Below are 21,099 nucleotides of genomic sequence, written 5' to 3' on the forward strand. Positions count from 1 at the left end.
GATTTTAAAACAAAGATGCTGAAGATATGCATGTGGACATGACTGAGTAAACATTGAGCGGGACTGAGAGGAATCCTATGGTCCATGCAGACATATGCACTGGATAGGCAGGACTGTGTTGAAGAGAAGTATAACTCTTTTGGATTGGCCGTCTCTGACTACTGCCGATTAGTAGATAACTATGGGCAATGCATTCTCAGTTAATCATTCATCTTTATATAAAGATGTTTGCTGCTACTAAATGAGTGCCTTGTCTCTAACTCATAAGCCTGGGTGATACGTATGAAGTTCTGTGGATTTGCAGTTGTTGAGTTTCCCAACTGTTCTAAGGCAAGTTATGAGATAGATGGAACGATTTTCCTTTCACTCTAGTTGCCAGCATTCAATAACAAAAAGGACACTTTCTCTTTGGACTGGTGGATTTTTCTGTTTTTAAATCTTTCTATACCTTGTATTGGTCTCTGCCAGGTGACTTTTGGGTGTTAGGATAGCCTATTTCTTTGTTTATTGGCTAAACTTCTACAATTTATGAATTCTGATTACCATTCTGAAGTTATTAAATATTTACTATAGAAAAGAGGGTATTTTTATATCAAATACCCCCATGAAAACTTGGAATTCATCACAGGATGGCAAAATTACGCCATGCTTTTTGCCAGACCAAAGACTGACCTTTCAGAGTGAAGCACCTTCAGCTTTTGACTTACTGAAACAGGAGTTTGAATGGAAAGTTACCAAACTTAGACGACAGAATCACAGAATCACACAGAATCGCTGAGGTTGGAAGGGACCTCTGGAGATCATCTAGTCCAACCCCCCTGCTCAAGCAGGGTCACCTAGAGCACGTTGCACAGGATCGCGTCCAGGCGCGTTTTGAATATCTCCAGAGAAGGAGACTCCACAACCTCTCTGGGCAACCTGTTCCAGTGCTCTGTCACCCTCACAGTGAAAAAGTATTTCCTCATGTTCAGATGGAAGTGTCTGTGTTTCAGTTTGTGCCCATTGCCTCGCGTCCTGTCACTGGGCACCACTGAAAAGAGTCTGGTCCCATCCTCTTGACACCCTCCCTTCAGATACTTGTACACATTGATAAGATCTCCTCTCAGCCTTCTCTTCTCCAGGCTAAACAGGCCAAGCTCTCTCAGCCTTTCCTCATAAGAGAGATGCTCCAGTCCCCTAATCATCTTTGTGGCCCTTCGCTGGACTTGCTCCAGTAGTGCCACATCCCTCTTGTACTGGGGAGCCCAGAACTGGACGCAGTACTCCAGATGTGGCCTCAGCAGGGCTGAGTAGAGGGGGAGAATCACCTCCCTCGACCTGCTGGCAACACTCTTCCTGATGCACCCCAGCATACCATTGGCCTTCTTGGCCACAAGGGCACATTGCTGCCTCATGCTTAACTTGGTGTCCACCAGCACTCCCAGGTCCTTCTCGGCAGAGCTGCTTTCCAGCAGGTCAACCCCCAACCTGTACTGGTGCCGGGGGTTATTCCTCCCCAGGTGCAGGACCCTGCACTTGCCTTTGTTGAACTTCATGAGGTTCCTCTCTGCCCACCTCTCCAGCCTGTCCAGGTCTCTCTGAATGGCAGCACAGCCCTCTGGTGTATCAGCCACTCCTCCCAGTTTTGTATCGTCAGCAAACTTGCTGAGGGTGCACTCTGTGCCTTCGTCCAGGTCGTTGATGAAGAAGTTGAACAAGACTGGACCCAGGACTGACCCCTGGGGGACACCGCTAGCTACAGGCCTCCAACTAGACTCTGTGCCACTGATCACAACTCTCTGAGCTCTGCCATTCAGCCAGTTCTCAATTCACCTCACTGTCCACTCATCTAACCCACACTTCCTGAGCTTACCTATGAGGATGTTATGGGAGACAGTGTCAAAAGCCTTGCTGAAGTCTAGGTAGACAACATCCACTGCTCTCCCCTCATCTACCCAGCCAGCCATTCCATCACAGAAGGCTATCAGATTGGTTAAGCATGATTTCCCCTTGGTGAAGCCATGCTGACTACTCCTGATCACCTTCTTTTCCTCCACATGCTTGGAGATGGCCTCCAGGATGAGCTGCTCCATCACCTTTCCAGGGATGCAGGTGAGGCTGACTGGCCTGTAGTTCCCTGGGTCCTCCTTCTTGCTCTTTTTGAAGACTGGGGTGACATTGAAAGGTCATGGACAACAGGAGAGGTGCCTGAAGACTGGAAGAAAACCAAAGATGGAGTGGCCTAGCAATGACATCCACCAGCTCCCTCAGCACTCATGGGTGCATCCCATTGGGGCCCCATGGATTTGTGGGCATCAGGTTTGCCTAAATGATCTCTAACCCACTCCTTCTCTACCAAGGGAAAGTCTTCCTCTCTCCAGACTTTCTCTCTTGCCTCCAGGGTCTGGGGTTCCTGAGGGCTGGCCTGAGCAGTAAAGACTGAAGCAAAGAAGGCATTCAGTAACTCTGCCTTCTCTGCATCCTTCGTCACCAGGGCACCCACCCCATTCAGCAAAGGGCCCACATTTTCCCTAGTCTTCCTCTTGCTGCTGATGTATTTGAAGAAGCCCTTCTTGCTGTCCTTGACATCTCTAGCCAGATTTAATTCCAAACGGGCCTTAGCCTTCCTCGTTGCATCCCTGCATACTCTGACAACATTCCTATATTCCTCCCAAGTGGCCTGTCCCCCTTTCCACTTTCTGTATACTTCCTTCTTCTGGTTGAGTTTTGCCAGGAGCTCCTTGCTCATCCATGCAGGTCTCCTGCCTCCTTTGCTTGACTTCCTACTCATAGGGATGCACCGCTCTTGAGCCTGGAGGAAGTGATGTTTGAATATTAACCAGCTCTCTTGAACACTCCTACCTTCTAGGGCCCTCACCCATGGGATTCCTCCAAGTAGGTCCCTGAAGAGGCCAAAGTTTGCTCTCCTGAAGTCCAGGGTTGCGACCTTACTTGGTGCCCTGCTGCCTCCTCCTTGATTCAGTGATCATTCGGTATTGTCTACCACATCCAGGAATAACTGGTTCCAAACATTATTATTGACATTTCTTCCCTAGAGAGTGGCGTGGAAACTGGACTGTCCATCAGTATTTTTGACTATTCTGTTCCCAGCTCATTTGTTTTTCTTTAACTCAAGCTGTGGTCCCACAGCACCATAAGTCAGTTTAATTGCCAGCTCCTTTGGTCTTGCAAGCCTCTATGTACCAAACTGTGGATTTTCTTCTCCTTTGTACTAGTTTCAGTGCTCTTCAAACCATTCCAGAAAACTAAATGACAAAGAAAATGCTCTGCCCTGAAAAAAACATAAAATTTAGTTCTTGTCAATACTGCAACATTCAAGTTCTTTGCAGACTTAGGTCAAAGTTCCCAGTAAAATCGTAGGTGTAAGAAACTAAAATATGGTTTTAGTGCCTAACTCAGAAACTGCAAAATTAGTCGGTAGGTCGCTAGATGCTTATATTTCCTTGAGGGCATAGAGCTTAGAAATCAAGTACCTCTGAAGATAAGAACCTGCACACTTCATGACCAGAAAACAGTTTTAAAATGAAATATTACAATAAGAAGTCCCTTACGTATACCTTAAACATGTTAACAATATCAATAGAATCACAGAATGGGTGAGGCTGGAAGGGACCTGGCCAAGTCCCCGCTCAGAGCAGGGAAAACTAGAGCAGGTTGCTCAGGGCTGTGTCCAGCTGGCTCCTGAAAACCTGCAAAGATGAAGAGACTACAACCTCTCTGGGCAACCTGTCCCAGTGTTCAACCACCCTTACAAGAAATAAGTCTTTTCTTATGCTTAAACAGAATTTTTTGTATCTCAATTGTGCCCGTGGTTTTTTGTCCTTTCACAGGGCACCACTGAGAAGAGTTTGGATCTGTCTTCTTTATTGCTCCCTGCCCCCCATCAGGTATTTATACACATCGATAAGATCCCCCCTGAGCCTTCTCCTCCTGAATCTAAACAGTCCTATCTCACTCAACCTCTTCTTGTATGCTCCAATCCCTTAATCATCTTTTTGGGCCCTCACTGCACTCCAATATGTCCATGTCTCTCTTGTACTAGGGAGCCCAGAACTGGACATAGCACTGATGACATTCTTGTTTTTCTCCAACTCTATTTTTGTTTATGTTCATTATACTGTTTACAGTTCAGTGAAAGCAATTCTTTTCAGCTTTACTTACAGTCATTTTCACCTCCACTCATGGATGCATATGCCTTGGCATGATATTGCATAGTTTAACATTTCGATGATGTAAGGAATGCTTTATCATTTATTTTCTTAGGCTAGCAGATGGCACAGAATGTGTGAAGTCAGAAAAAAAGCATACGTATCACACACAGGATGTGCAACTTAGTATTGCATTTGAATTCTTCACTTCGAGGTCACCAAAGATTCCTTCTAAAATAAAACTAATGAATCTACAGGAAGGAGGTGAAAAGAAGGGGAAATTTCTATGGAGTACATCAATCTGTAGATTAATTAATACATTGATTACATTTGAGAGCCTGCATGTACCTGTCTTCCCACTGAGATACCCACTGTGCAATCAGTGGTAATTTAAAAATCAATTGCTCTTCTGTAGTAATTAAATTTGTCCATTTAAACAGATATAATTGATAGAGCCTGCAACTAATTTCAGAGCAGGGACTCTTAAGGGATTCTAGAGATTAAGGACTGTGAGCCAGCAATTTGTGTTTTTTTTACCCAACAAATGAACATCCAAAGCAAATAAATCATTTTGTGTATTGGTTTTAAATATAATATAGCAGATATGAAGTTTATCTTGAAATAGACTGCTAGACAAAGGCAAATATATTGCTAGACAAAGCCAAAAAGCTAATAGAGTGATTGTAGTAAGCCACAACTATATTTTAAAGGTATTGAAATGTAATTATGTTTACATTTCACAGAACCAAATGTGTTGCTTATAAAATTTCATCATATACTTTTACAGTCTCACTTTTTTGATATAATGCTCTAGCTGTTTACAACTCTGGTTGAATAAAGTTTACTTTTCTTGAAAATGTCATTAAAAGTTGCTTTTTGTTTTGAGCATATGAAGAGGGTTTATGGAGCTTTTGCCACATATAGCGTTTAATCCAATAAAATATGATGCTTGCATGTGTAGAATACATATTTCTGAGATTCATTAAACAACTATTTCCCCCCAAGGCAATTCATTGTTATGCACCAGAGGGCTCTAAGATGGACTATTTGGAAAAAAAAAAAAAAAAAAGACAGAAAATAGGACAAGAGAAAAAGGGAGAATGCTAATACTAGCATGAAATGCATATTCACAGTTTTAAAAGTCTGTGCAATTTACTTCAGCCCTGAGGTGGCATTAATTGACACATTAGCAAGTTATATACTGCGTTATGTCCCTATTTAGTCTAAAATTCAATAAAAATAACACCAGGGAAATCACTGTAACACATTGCATATACAGCACGTGTTTCAAAGTATGGAACACCTTACAAAGGCAGACACAACATTAATGATAATGTGTTCCAGTTAACTCACAGACTGCCTCAGCAATTCATATAACTGAGCTGCCAACTGTCAGTTTGCAGAGACATCTTTACAGTATTTTAGGGCAAAATCTTGTAATTCCTAAAAATTAAAGAGAATCGAAAATTATTTGAACAAGGCCTGGTTCTACATACAAATATACTATACTGGACACTCACAAAAAGAGCAATCATTCCTTTTTTATTGAGATTAAATCTGAGACACTAACACTTCTTCCAAACAGGGTGCTTTCTTTGAGAAGTGGAGTAATATGCATTTAGAATAGTAAGGTAAAAGAGTTACATAGCTTATGTTGTTCTAGCAAGTTGAAAATCAAGCTTTATTACACAAAAGAAAGTTCAACATTTCAAGATCTCAAAACAGCTCTAGATAATAAAATTATACTATTGTGCCCTTTTTTTGAGGGAAGTTTACCGATTCTTTCACTTTTTTTCTGCTTTTGTTTTCTTTCGAAAAATGAATAAATTAAAGAATCTTAGATACGACAGTCTGTGGCTATCATGAGATCTGTTCTGAGATCTGTTTAACCTCTCAAGTGCCAAGTCAGATAATGATCATGCACATGTTATTTCAGTATGCCCTTGTTTTATTAGATAGCTACCTGTATTTCTGCATGTGTATTCTCAGTATGTAGAAGATTATTATGGAAATGTTTAGATTTGCATGTATGGAGAATGAATAGCAATATCTGGGTGTGGAAGGACAAGAAGGAAAAAAAAGGCAAGAGAAGGGTTACAAGAATGGCATGTGTTCATACAACCTGGATTAGCTGGTCATCAAGATCCTAACATGTACCTACCTGCTGCTTATCAGGATATCAGGACATCCAGGCAAGGACGCCAAGGACAATAAGTAAATCCCAGTGACTTGCTAAAGCGGGACAGGATGGTGAGAATAATCATGGTCAGCATACAAAAAGGCATATCCAAAACAAATATGTGGGTATAAGGGTATGAATGTGAATGACTGAAATCAGTTTTGCTTTAAAATAAAACCACTTTCCACTCCTAGGAGGTCTTGCATTGTTGCTACAATGTTGCAACATTATTTCCAACAAACCATTCATATTTTATTCTTTCATTCTTTAGCATCATAAAAGCAAATAACTGATTCTCTGTTTGCAGGGTTTTCTGCTAAAACATATTGAAGGAATTAATCTGTTTTGTAATAAGTGCACCACAAGACTAAACATGGTATCTCTGGATTACACTCTATGCTAACTCCCAGAACTATACAAATAGATCCTCAGCTGGTATAAATTGTTACAGCTTCATTAAAATCAAGAGAGCTACAACAATCTACACCAGCTGTGGATCTGCTACATTAATTTGTTATTGGGCACAAGCTGAACTCAGCTGCTTGCATTCTTGCTTCAGACCAGACCAGAGATTTCATGAAGTATTTAGATCAGACTGTTGAGGCTGGATATACTTTAGGATGAAGGAGGCACTTTAAAAGGAAAAAGAAAATAGTATTCAGGTGATCTGCAGTCTGCATTAAATGAATAATTAATTTTCTGAATAGCCTTATGAGATACATGTGGCAAGTATTCTGTATGTTTTATAGGTGGGAAATTGTCATCTAGAAGACTAAATGACTTGCCTGTGGCCATGCAGTGTTTTCAAGCTTTCAACTACAAACTCTCCTTACTTCTAGTTCCCCATTTTAACTACCTTTCAAAAACATAATAAATGATTTTATGCTAATACAGTAACAATCAACACTATTTAAGCTGTTTCATTGATTATTTAAATTTAACTGCAAATAAATTGTGTCCTGTAGTGTTAAAATTTGACCTACATGCTGCCAGCTAGGTCAGATACTATTTAGAAGCACATTCATGAGAGACTGGCATCTGATTTTTCTAACATCGTTAAACTAAGAAGCAGTAATTGCTCTCTAACGTTGGTTGGTATATTGGTTTCTAGATATCAAAATACGTGTCAAGAACAGTTCCCCAGTTAGGGTGAGCAAAATTATCTTATGCTTAGGCCTGTAAAAGCTTCCGATTTTTCTTTCATTGATATATACAGAAGCCATTAGTAAACAAATTAGTGGCTTTTTTTATAACAACAGGATATCTATAGAGTATTTGGCAACAGTAAGGGAAAGGTAAGAGGGTGATTGGGTGTATCTTCTATCCAGAGACAGAATTACTTTATGATTATCAAATTCCCCCCCCCCTTTTTTTTTGATTGTTTAATCACTGGCAACATACTGTAATGGTTTGCACTATGTAAGCTGCGTGTCAGTGAAAGATGACTGATTCCTAGGTTAATTCATTCTTGAAAAACAAGAGGCATAAATTATGACTCTGATCCTGGCTCCCTCTCTACTTCATTGCAAGTAATGAGGCATTCTGCCTCATGAGCAAGAAGTGCAGGATGGGGCCTATGACACACAGAGACAACGGTGAAGTGTTTAGAGCAGTCTAAGGAACAACTAGGTACCTAAACACCTTATGGCAACTGCTGAGAGTAGTCTGTTAACAATCTAAAGGTAATTTAAAGGGTCAAAACCAAACAAAATATCCCAGCAATGAAAGCTGGGTCAAAATCTTTTCTCCATGTTAGAGTGTTATTGACACAAGACAAAACTTGTGCGGATCTCTTGTTTTGTGACTAGCAGGGATTTGGATAGCACCATGCATTGGAAAAGAATGCTGAAATTTCACCTCATAAGCTAATTGAGCTCCTCACTGCCACCTGGTTCTCAGCTCTCTTGCAGCCTTGACTTCAACAGTCGAAGCCAAATGGTTTCTGAACAGTGCTGCTGCTGGGAGCTTCCCCAGCATACTTGATCGCCTCTCAAATTCCCAGTCAGACTTGCAGAGAGGGCTGAGCACACAGGGGAGAAAAGTAATACAAATTAACTGCAGCTGTGTTTTCTGCTGGACATGGGAGAAGTCCAGAGGAGACATATTAGCTGTTGTGTGCCAATGCAGCAGCTGTCTAGGACAATTTCTAGGGTATTTCTCCTTATCCTACCAAAGGGTCCAGACCTCCACTGATTTGTTGACTGCTCCATTCAGCCTTCTTCCCTTCTTTCCTGACAGGAGTCAGATCTTAGCCTCAGTTCTCCCACACATGGGGAATTTCAGAGAAAGGTTAGCTGAAGGAAAGGTATGAGTGAGCTGGCACTCTGCTTTTGCTAGCAGGTAAATACTGTACACTTAGATAATTCTTCTGTTGTTATTTCAAGTCTGTGTGAAAGAAAAATAAACAAAGCTCTTAGGAAAATGAATTTATATTAAGGAAACAAACCTGTAAAAGGTTTAATAAAATTTAATAAAAGTCTCAATTTTCTCTTCAGCATTGCAAATTCACTCACAAAAGGAGTCTAGTCAATTATTTGATTAAGGAAAGGGCCTTTCTCCACTGAAAGCATAAAATACACCTTCTACTGGGCCTCCATAATTTCTGGGTTAGGACAGATTTCTTTAAAAAAAAATAGAGCTTGTCTTTATGTGAAAATCCTGATAAAGAGCTTTAGATTTGACTAACAGAGTACATATTGAGCCATACACACAGATGGCAGAGTCAAAACTCTGGTGACTAGCATCATAGTGTTACCAAAGGCCTCAGACAAGAAGAAGTCTCAAAGGGGGGGAACAGTTTTACTCCCAATTTCGGTGACAACAGTATTCAAGTAATGTACAAAGAAACATCCATGGTACCTTTGTCATGTTGGTGCATCCTCCATTATACCCCAGGATCACAATCATATCATTTTCATTCATATACATTTACGCATATATACTGTTTTGTATACAGACCCTGCTCTGGGGCTAGGAAAAGACCATTGGGCCAGAAACAGGAGTGCAGTTTAGACAATGGCGAGTGCCAGGAGTCATGCCCCTATGTGAATGCAAGCCATGCCAGGTTCAGCTCCATCTTATGTGCCCAGTACTTCAAATGTTTTCACAAGTTCCTCCACAACAACTCGCAATGCCCTCACTCTTTTATTTTGTATTACTGAACTGTTGCTAATTTCTTCCAGGCACTGAGTTATGAAGCCATAGGCTATACTGCCAAAGAAAGCTGAGTATTATTAGCATATTATTGGCATTGTAGGCTATAATTCTGTGGTTATCAGTTTTTCCTAGCTATGTGGTTTTGACTATGGAAATAATGTTGGTTTAGGAGACTTTGCCTATGAAGATCTTTGCAGTAAATGGACATTCCAGGTCTCTGACATGTCCAAGAAACATAATGGAAGCCAAATAATTCCACTGCATCCAGTTCCACTCAGATCTACTTGTAGATCAGCAACACTTTATCTTTGATGGCAGAGACTGCAACAAGAACTGAACTTGCCAAAATCACCTCATGCAAGGCCATCAGTAAGCCGCTCTGGAACTCGTCTATTTTGACTACAACCTTACCTGACTGGAGGAGGAGGAAGTCCTCTTATTGTTAAACTAGAGAAAGGTAAATATTATTAGGATTTATTTAGAAGGACTGCCGTACTGGACAAGACCAAAGGTCTGTCTCTACCAGATCTTATCTCCAGCATTGACTAGTACTACCGGCTTTGGAAAAAGGAGAAACTGAAGATTATATACATGGAATGATCTGTCCATAAGGAAAATTTCCTCCTAATGCCATTAGGCTGAGAGAGATTTTTTTGCCCTGAAACATAAGTGTTCATATCACCTCTCAAACTCATTTATATTTTTAATCTTTTCTGGATATTGATGTTTTCTAGATAAATATCCAATCATTTCTTAAATCCTGCTCCATGATGTACCACAGCAGAAAACACCAAAGATAAATGTTCACTGTGTAGAATTTTGTCCCAGTATTTCAGCACAATTCTGGGTGTCCTTTTATAATTGTCCTTATATAATCTATAACATACTCTTTTACATTCTTTTACAGTCCTCTTTTAAGACTCTGTCGTTGCTCAGGACCCCATTTTGCTAGACACTGAATGAAGATGGCCATTTCCTCTTCTGTGAAGAAGGCTTTGTGCAGTCCTGCAGCACAACTGGGACATATAATCAAAGCACTTGAGCCGGATGAGTGGGAACAGCAGAGGCAGAACTATGGACCCCTAAGACTTCTTTGAAGGTAAATCTATGCCTGTAATTTGAAAGTCTCTGCCCAAAAGAGGCTACAAGCTAACCAGGTTGGTTGGAGAAAGCAGACAGATTCAGATAAGTGGGAATATCACAAAACAGTGTTAGTCAGCCTTATAATCAGTAGTCTGAGTACAGGAGCAGCCTCATCTGTATTCTTGTATTTTATTAACAGATTTTCCTGACATATCTCTTATTCTTTTCTATACCATCAGCATGTTCTTTTCTCTTGTATGAAATTAACAGTCTTGGACTTACTTACCTGAAGATGTTGTCCGACATTAAACATTACACCCTCCACATGTGGAATATCTAAAAGCGCCTGGTCACAGAGTACTGGACCCAGACAGCATGGCCCATTCGAGGCTACCGCACACCAGGCGCAGCCAGCAAGGGTGCAGGCGTATTGCACTTCCCCATGTGCCAGCACAACATCCCCACAGCTGCTCCAGCGACGGTCTTTGGTTTATGAACTCCTGCTTTTGTTTAATCCATCTCTACGAGAGGAGGGAAGCAAGACTCTGCAAAACTATTGCTTTTGTGTGCAGAGTTATCTAAGATATTTGTTAGACTTAAAAAAAAAAAAAAAAAAAAAAAAGCTCTTCCCAGCCTTCTAGGCCATGAGGTTTGGATTTTTGGCCTATTTATTACGGAGCAGTTTAATTCCTTCAATATGTTTTAGTAGAAAACCCCACAAACACGGGGAAAAGTCCATTTGCTTTTAAGATACTAAAGAATAAAGCACGCACCAGTTGCGGGGAATAAGGTGTCAGCCGCTGGCCGACGCCCAACCGAGGGAAAGGGGAAACCTCTGCCCGGGCAGAAATAAAATCGGAACCGGCAAAGTCCTCCGCGCCCGGGGCAAGGAGCTCGCTCCGCCGGCTCGAGCAAAGCCCCCGGGCCAGGGCCTCCCCCCGCGGGGGCTGCGGCGCAGCAGCGCAGCAGGGGACGCGGGGACCCGGGCCGAGCCGAGCCGCGCCGCGCCGCGCCGAGCCGAGCCAGGCCGATCCGACCCGCTCCGCGCCGCGCCGCGCCGCAGCGGGCCCGGCCCGGCCCCTGCGAGCCGCGGGGCAGGATTGCGCGGGGGAACGGAAAGCTCCGGCCCGGGTTTCCCTGAGTCCCGGCGTCTCGCTGCCATCCGGGGGGAAGAGTTTAGGCAGCAGCAACGTCGGGAGGGATGAGGAAGGCGGTGGCGCGGCAGCTGCTTCTCCAGGTTGTCCCCGTCCCCGCCGCGGCCCGCCGGGCTCCCTCCCCCCCGCGGCGGCGGCGGCGGCGGCCGTGTCTCGGCGCCGGTGCGGGCTGCGCCCGGGCAGAGCTCGCCCTGGGCCGCGGGGCGCCGCGTCGCGCCGGGCGGCCTCGGCGGAGCCGCCGCTCTCCGCTGTGGGCAGCTGCCCTCGGTTGTCCGCCCGGTCGCCGTCTGCTTCCTGCAGGAGCCGCTTCGCGAATTGTTCTCAAGTTTTTAGCTCTCCTTCGCCGCGCCTGCTTTGGGGGAAGGCGTCCCGGGTTTATCCATTTGGGGTGGGAAGTGCCTGTCCCAGGCGTCTCGAGCTGTTGAAACAGCGCTTAGGTTTGTTGTACTTAAACCAGCCCTTCTTTCCCTTCCTAGTCTGTATTTCTTATTTTGTTTTTGCTCCATAACATGTTTTGAAAGATGCATGGGCAATAGGGGCGCAGGAGGTGTGGTAGCCTTGAGGGGCAGTGATACTCGTTGTCGATTTCCCTGTACATATAGCTGGAGATTACATTTCTGGTAAGCTCTGTTCCCCCTGTGCTTTCGGCAGGGAAGGCTGGTGAAGAAACCCAGGCTGCACCAAGTTTGTCTCGGTGCTCGGATTCTTATCAAGGTTGCAGGCTATGTCTTTCATAAATCAGCAGCTAGGTTTTCACTTGTCTGCTTTGTAGCTGCTGTTACAAGAGGTACATTGTGTTTCTTAACACATTATTATAATTAATTTTCTTGTGTTTGTGTCTGAAAAGCTATAAACGTTAGTTTATTTCAAGGGTTTGAGGATATACTACAAACAACTTGGAACAATCCTTCACTGGCAAATTTGGAAACACTGTATTTTCAATTCTTAAATGGTTTGTTTTAGTACATTAATGAGTCATAGAAAAACAAGCCTGAATGTTCATCGTGTATTTATTCCCATGGATCAAAGCAGGGTGAACAGTACATGTGTGGGAATTTGAGAGATGTTTGTCCAGCCTTTTTTGAAGATCTCCGGTACTGGAGGCTGAACAGTCTTCCTACACAACTTATTTGTATGCTTATTAAGAAAACCTTTGTAACTGTAAAGATAATAATGTACTTGAATCCTCTGTGCAATAATTCCAACCCATTTCTTGCCATAACTATAAATGACATGGGGAACAGCTTTCTTTCTTTTCCTTTGGAGCTGGCTTTTATGTATTTATTTTTATCAAGTCTCCTCTTCTTTAGCTTAAACATTCTAGCTACTTTAATCTTTTCCTGTACATTGTGTATTTAAGCTCTGATCGTTCTTGATCCCCTTTTCTGGTCTCTTTCCAATTAGTTCACACACTTGAGCCAATTTGAAGGGTAGTATTCAAAACTGGAGAGAGTACTCCAGCTGAGTCCTGAGCAGTACTGAGTGGTATGGAAGATTTATGTGCCATTCGAGCTGTATTTCTGTTCGTACATCCTGGTTTGATGGCATGCTATTGTGAAAAATGACAAACATTGTTGACATATTAAGCTTCTGTTCCCTATAGTCTCCAGGTCTTTTTCTGTACAACTATTACTTGATAAGTTGTTCCCCTTCCAGTTGATTATCCCTGACTAAATGGAAAGTCTTGCTTTTTTTTTTTTTTAAGCTTTATCTGATCAGTAAAGACAGGATTAGAATTCAGAATTTTCTTCCATCATGCTTTTTGGCTTGTTTCAACTTGCTGTCATCCGTAAAATTAATAAACATAATCTTTATTTAATCATTAAACAATACTAGTTTTAGGAGGGTCCCCTGTGGACCTTCAGTGGCCTACATTACTTCTCAATCCTATTTTTCTGCATGACCTTGCAGCCAAGATGAAAAGTAGTATCAATTTAATATTAAATTGGACCTAGTCCACAAACTAAATCCTTATCACATAGGAAAGTACATTTTTCTGACTCTAATGAGGACCAGCCTGTGTAGTTCTATCCCTTTTATAATATGTCAGAGCTGTCTCTCAGTTTGGACTTTTCTCCTTGTATGTCACTATAATGCTTGAGCACCTTCCTGATGTGTAAATTAGATCTGTATGACAGTACCTTTACTGGAATTCATGAAATTTTACAGTACTTCTTTCTCAGGAGGCTTTCATTCCCTCCTAGTGGAGGCTGCCTTGAACCATAGCTGTAAAAGAAGTTCCAACATAGCAGAGAAATAGGCTCTTTTCCTCAGACTCCCTGTCTCTAACTTTACTCTAGGACAGACTAGAAAGCATTTGGTGTTACATATTCTCAACTCCCTGCCTTCACATCATGTGACAGCAGCTGGGAGGAAAAGGGGATCTCCTAAGAGTGTTGTTGTGGGAAGCTGTGCATCTTCAGAAGAAGGCTGAAACTGAGTGCCTGGTAAAATTGTGTCGGAAAAGAGAACAGGAGAGAGAAAGTGGACTTCCTCGGCTGCTCCACTGCACTGGTAAATTCTGGTAGATTAGAGAATTCCTCAGTGTAGTGACAACTGCATCTAAAGTATCCATCCAAACATTATTTAATAAGGCCAACAATTATATAAGATCATATCTATTAGAGATGGAAAGATTCTACCAGTTTATTAGATTTCTTTCCATTAAGTTTAAGAAGCTTGATTCACCAGATATTCTCAGTCTTTTGTATTGTGTCAATGTTATGTTGTTGAATTTCAACATAATTTGCATTAAGTTGTAGTAGACTTTTAATCTTTGGAATGACTTAGATTGGAGTTTTCCTTTTCAGATATTTCCTTCTGAATTTTTATTAATTAGGGACATTAACTCTTTGGGAAGAGGCAGGGCTTTTAGAGACACTGGATAAATGACGTTATTATTATTATTATTATTATTATTACGCTGGTATGTAGAATGAATACACAACTTGGGGTATCAAATCATAATTAATAAATTATAATTATCGAGTTGGCCTCACAGTGGAGAGCTTGGACTAAATGGTTGCTTGAAGTCCTTTTTAGCTGTTCCTGTGGGTATTTGAATAAAACTGGAAGTAATTGAGGCATCAAGAATTATTTTTTTTCTTGTTTGCAAGTCATTATGCCTTAGCTGAGACACAGTAGCTTGCCTAAGTGTGTTCTGACTGTTGAAAATGCAAGGAAACGTAAAACCAACTGTTTCATGATTTTGCAATAGTGATATTGCATTCATTATGATGATTTAAAATAACCCCATTTTTTTATTTGATTTTATTATTTGATATTTGTGATGACTTAAGAGTATACACATCGGTGAGTACCACAACTCAGATATTCTAGCTCGGTTGTGATACAGTGTACATATCATGTGCATCTTACTTTAAAGATGGTGGCCAACTTCATTCTGGTGATAGTTAATGGTTACTGTCTGTTACTCTGACTGGTTCTGGTATTTGCCATTTTGAGAGAAAAGCAAAAATGATTACACTACTGTTTCTTCTGCATATAGTTGATAAGATACACAAATGTGAATAGTAACGCCTTGTGTTTAGTTTCGGTCTATTGTTAACTTTCACTTCTCACAAACACAGCACTTTTATTTCTGGCATCTAAGAATCTCTATTTCTGTTTTCTTTCTCTCATCTTCATAATTAGGATTACTTTTGCAGGGGAGAAGTACATTACAATAAGTGTATTTTTAAAGAATATGCTTTATTTGTAAATAATGTAAATATCAGAATGTAGCTGAAGTTTATATGATTTGGAAGTAACATGCAGGATTTTAAAAATATCCACAATACAGATATTCCTTCTGGAAAATAGTCCAGGTTTGCCATATCATGTAACATAATGAGTGATTACACTGTTAGTAAGAAGTACTTTAAGTTAAATTAAACATATTCTAGTTCAGATGTTTTTGGTCTCTTAGAAAGCGAGACAAACTTAGGCAATTATTTATTAACGTAGGCTAAAATAATACTCTCTTTCTTATTTTAGGGACCTGTGGGATTTAAGAGTATCTCTTCTAAGAAAGTCTGCTGCTTCTGTGGGCTTCCATCTTAGCGTGGATTTGATGATTTGACTTGAAATACTTATCTGAAGAAATTAACAACAGGCAAGGTGTAATTGTTCTTAAAAAAATGTTAAAAGTTCAGCAGTGTGTAACAGCTAACAGGATACCCAGGAAAAGACCATATATTTGTGACATTTGCTATAAACAGTTTGAAACTCCATCAAAATTAGCTAGGCATTATCTGATACATACTGGTCAAAAGCCATTTGAATGTCATGTATGCCATAAAACATTCAGACAGCTAGTCCATCTGGACAGGCATCAGTTGACCCACAACCTGCCTTTTAAGTGTATTGTTTGTCACAGAAACTTCAAAAACTTGATCACTTTCTTTAAACATCAGCAGCTTCATAATGAAAATTACCAGAATGATATCAAGCAAGCAGAAAAATCTGTGGATTCAAAGCAAGATAAGGTCGTTTGTGGCATATTTCAATGTTCTGTGTGCCGGAAGTCTTTTACTACTGAAGAGAGGTGGATGCTGCATCAGTGCCCAAAGGCAGATCATCTACATAGTACCAGAAGGAGAAAGAAAACTCATGCTTGTGAATCATGTAACAAGACATTTCCATCAAGATCTAAGCTACAAAGACACTTTCTTATTCACACTGGCCAGAAACCATTTAGGTGTTCTTCATGTGGTAAATCTTTCAGACAGTCAACACACTTAAAAATCCATCAGCTCACCCACACAGAAGAAAGGCCTTTTCAGTGTTGTTTTTGTCAGAAGGGGTTTAAAATACAGAGCAAACTCATGAAGCACAAACAGCTCCATGCCAGAAATAAGACTTACCCCAATATTATATACAAAGCAAAGAGTCCTAAATGTTCCAGACCACAAAACTCATTGGAAGGAAAGAGGGATAGTTTTGAGGATGCTGATACTTACAAGTCCCAAGAGAAAGACCTGCGTGATGCTCACTCTATTTATATTGTACCCTATCAGTGCCCGGTGTGTGAGCAGTGTTTTGAAACGGAACAGGTTCTAAATTTGCACAAATGTTTTTATCTGAGAGATGACAAAAGTTCAAATAATGGTCCAACAGCATGCAGCCGCAAAGTCAGCATGGAAAATAAAATTTTGATGAAGCTGAAGCATGCTGGAGAAAAGGCGTCAAATTCTTCTCTGCCTGACAGAAAAAGAATTAAATCAAGTCACTTGAAAAGTCACGACCTGATTGCAGCTAGAGATGAGCATTCTGATCACAATGCTTCTACTAAACCTTTCAAGGATTGCCATAGCAAACTTGTCATGCACAAGGCGATCAGTAATAAGAAAAGAAGAGCGTTCCCTTTGCTGTTACCTTGGGAAGAGCACCTACAACCTCACGAATTAGGAATTAATTTAAAAGGTATGCTTACTGGTGAAAGAATGTTAAACATCAATGATTCAGCGCATAATCAAGATGACGCTTTTTATGGTTCATCACATGATGGTTTCTTTGATAATCCAGAAATACTTCACTGTGCTTTTTCAAATCCTACTAAAAATATACATAACAGACACAAAGTGTGTAAATGTGACAGATGTGAAAAAATCTTTCCTTCTTCATCCAAACTTCAAAGACATTATCTTATACACACGGGACAGAAGCCCTTTGGCTGTAATGTTTGTGGGAAGACGTTTAGACAGTCAGCTCACTTAAAACGACATCAGCTCACCCATACTGAAAAGATACCCTGTAAAAGCCCCGTTTGCCAGGTGAAATTTGAAAATCTGAACAAACTTTTCAGTCGTCAGGGAGATCACATTGAATTTAAGTCTTCTCAGCCTGTCAGTTATTCTCAAAGACCTTCACAGGCATCTGGCTTTCAAGGTTTTGAGCTGATTCAGTCAAACCAAGCAGCTGAAATCAAAGTTGAAATTGAGTCTGGGGACTTTGTTCTTGATACCAGCAGTAGAAACACACAGCCGTATTTGTGTAGTAAATCATTGGAAACAGAGCAAAGCTGTTATGGTCATCGTTACGATTTTTCCGAAGGTACAGAAAAAAGTAAAGTTATTAAGAAATTATATCAATGCAGTGTTTGCTTTAAAACTTTTAAATCACCTTCTAAGCTTGAAAGACATTATCTAATGCATGCTGGACAGAAGCCGTTTGAGTGTTCGGTTTGTGGTAAAAACTTTAGACAGGCCCCACATTTGAAAAGGCATCACCTTACTCACTTTAAAAAGAGCTTAAAAATCAGTTCAACTGAATAGGATAGCACCCCCCAGAGAAATTTTTTTCATCAGAAATGGATAGTGTCCCATTAAGTTATATATGAAAAATTTTGGTTACATAATTAGTAAAAGGCTTCTGTTGACTGACTAATTGACTGAAAGGGATTATCTCTTATGTTACAGAGATGACCTGATGAAAAATTCATTTACTATCTTCAAAACTGTCCACTTGATGTAATTTGTGATGTGTTTGAGAATACAGTAAAAACAAAAAAACATGGAATTGAATTTATAAATGCACATTGTTACTGCATTATTAGTGTTGCAGCAATCTGCAGTGCTGCCTGAATCAGGTATTTTAAAAGTTATACCTCTTCCCATCTAGTATTTTATGGCAGTATGCTGTCCAATGATACTTAACAAAAAGTAAAGATAAAAAAGTAATTCCTGGCATACAGAAAAATGGTCCTTTTACTTTCTTCTGCCTTCTATATTTTGCAAACAAAGAACACTTGCTTTGTTAGTTCATGCTTTTTTAAAAACTGATGGTTATTTTTAGACAGAGAAGATTCAAAAAAAAATTTGAGGAAGCAGAAAAAGTCTAATGAGAAAAATTGTTTATGTGGCAATATAGAATTGTTAATAGAGAAGAATGTTTGCTGCTCTGTAATGTGCTTGGAAATCTATGGATAAGCAATTAGGTAATTTTCCTTATTTATGATACAGTATGAGTACCGAAGTACTAAGGTTTATGATCAATTCAGCCCTTTCACCACTTCATTATTTCTGCTTCTTAATATAGTTCTTGCCTTCTCTAGCTTTTTGGCCAGTTCACAGAATACTGAAGTATTTTGCTGCAAGAGGACAAGAAATTAACGTTAATATTATTGCACACACTTACTGTCTGTTCACTGAGTACCAGTCTGCTTTCCTTCTAGCGTACATATTGCACCAGTTACAGAAACATTTTCTAAGATGTGATAATAACTATGACATACAGTTTTGTCAGGAAGTCATATTCTTGTTATGTTAGATACAAGAAACTGAAAATGACATTTAGTTCAAATTAGTTCCAGTTTGTATTAAGAGAATCTGTAGGTATACTTACTTTCTGGTAAGTAGAGAGCTTTGCCTAGTGTGCCTATGGGGCTGGCAAAAACTATAAGTTTAGTGGAACTTTATTCATTTTGAGTAAGAAGTTTGTTTTTTTTTCCTGTGAAAAAGCTACCTTTTAGTATGTTTCCACTGTTGTGCAACTTCTGAATTGTTGAAACACAAAGTTTTTAATTCTATGTCTAAATTAACATAACTGTAAGATACATGGCATTCTTTTCACTATTTAAACAGATCCATATTTATTTAAATAAACTGTTTTTGACTTTTTAATTTTTGAAGTGATTTATCTAGGTCTTGTTGTAGCATAAGCTCTATAGTATTCGGTATAAATGAAGTGACAGGTGAAGGGATTTTTTTATTTTATTTTCCTACATGTGATTTTTTTCCCATTTTCAGAGATTAAAACCAGGAAAAATACTTGGAAAAGGTCTGTAGTTACTATGATCTTTGTATGACAGGCTAATTCAGTGTCTTAAGATTGACTATAGCTTATACACTGAGATTTTTTTCTCCCTATGTGAATTGTTTCATATTGAAAGACAGAATACTGTATAAAATGTTTTGAAGGTGTATTGTAGAGCTCTTTTAAAATACTAGTAATAAACTATTTTATTTATATTGTACTTTTATTGTACACTTTATGTGCAAAATAGTTTTGAAACTGCATAGCATTCAATATGCAGAAAAGTTGAAGACTAGTTGTCAAAAAAACTAACACTTTGCATGTTAGAACGAATAGATTTTGTTTCCAGTCTTTGCTATAAAAATAAAATATAAATATGTTTAAAGAGAGTAAGATCCTTTCTTTCTTAAGGGGTCACTTGTGAGGGATGAATGGACATATGTGGGAAGTATTACTCTCTGATTTATTTGGAAACAACTGCTCCGTGGGGCTCCATGGGATTTCAGGACAGCAGGGGTAAGTTTGTTTATCTGACTCTTTGTTCCTGTACAAAAGTTTGTGCCAGTATAAATTCATGATTCTTAAGGAATTATAATGTAAACAAGCTAAAAAGGGGGTAAAGAGCATTCTAAGGGTTAGGGGAAAAAAATCTAAGGTTTAAATCCTGCCTCTTGAAGTCATAGTAAAATTTTCCAAGTACCTTTGAGAATTTGAGCTAAAGTGATTTTCCTGATGTTAACAATACTTACATAAAACTTCATGTTGTTCATTAGTACCTTAGTCATTTTCCATAATGCTTCAAGGCAACTTCAAGCCATCAGTGTCTGAAGTATTTTTAGTGGCACAGACATTGGCTGTTGTTTTGTTAGAAAGGTGAGGGCTAATAGTAACAATCTGATAGTACTGAAGTGCCCTTGTGGCTAAGGCAGCCAACAGCATCCTGGGGTGCATTAGGAAGAGCATTGCCAGCAGGTCGAGGGAGGTGATCCTCCCCCTCTACTCAGCCCTGGTGAGGCCGCATCTGGAGTGCTGGGTCCAGTTCTGGGCTCCCCAGTAGAAGACAGACATGGAGCTACTGGAGCGAGTCCAGCAAAAGGCTATAGGATGATGAAGGGACTTGAACATCTCTCATATGAGGAGAGTCTGAGAGAGCTGGCACTGTTCAGCCTGGAGGAGAGAAGGCTCAGAGAGGAGCTTATCAATGTCTATAAATATCTGAAGGGAGGGTGTAAAGAGGATGGGGTCAGACTCCACTCACTGGTGCCCAGCGACAGGATGAGAGGCAGTGGGCACAAACTGAAATACAGGAAGCTGTTTGAATCTATGAAACAGCTTTTTTTACTGTGAGGGTGACAGAGCACTGGAACAGGTTGCCCAGAGAGGTTGTGGAGTCTCCATCCTTGGAGATACTCAAAAGCTGTCCGCATAGGGTCCTGTGCAACGTGCTCTAGGTGACCCTGCTTGAGCAGGGGGGTTGGACTAGATGATCCCCAGAGGTCCCTCCCAACCTCAACTATTCTGTGAAGTAGTGGTTTTTTTTTAATATGATATGCAGAACCAAAGCATATGATAAACAGGAAAAAAACAGTGCAGCCTCCTATGTTAATATTGAGCTTCTTCAGGG

The 21,099-nt window shown here is 40.3% G+C and overlaps 1 protein-coding gene across 2 annotated transcripts; it reads left to right on the plus strand.

Annotated features, from left to right (window-relative positions):
* Positions 1–11,768: 11,768 nt before the first annotated feature.
* ZNF770 (zinc finger protein 770) lies at positions 11,769–19,818 on the plus strand. 2 transcript variants are annotated; one of them, XM_067296666.1, is made up of 2 exons: positions 11,769–11,803; positions 15,717–19,818. In XM_067296666.1, exon 2 carries the CDS (start codon positions 15,860–15,862, stop codon positions 17,993–17,995), a length of 2,136 nt encoding a protein of 711 aa, XP_067152767.1. In that variant the 5' UTR covers positions 11,769–11,803; positions 15,717–15,859; the 3' UTR covers positions 17,996–19,818. The 2 variants fall into 2 exon arrangements, 1 of the variants encoding a protein (XP_067152767.1); XR_010884175.1 differs by lacking the exon at positions 11,769–11,803 and adding an exon at positions 13,699–14,234 and having other exon boundaries at positions 15,717–15,734.
* Positions 19,819–21,099: the final 1,281 nt, after the last annotated feature.

This window comes from Apteryx mantelli, chromosome 4 (assembly GCF_036417845.1).
Source record: "Apteryx mantelli isolate bAptMan1 chromosome 4, bAptMan1.hap1, whole genome shotgun sequence".
NCBI classification, from domain to species: domain Eukaryota; kingdom Metazoa; phylum Chordata; class Aves; order Apterygiformes; family Apterygidae; genus Apteryx; species Apteryx mantelli.

What these genes read in the sequence shown, in the direction of transcription:
- ZNF770 (XM_067296666.1), top strand. Translation starts at nt 15,860, where the DNA reads ATGTTAAAAGTTCAGCAGTGTGTAACAGCTAACAGGATACCCAGGAAA.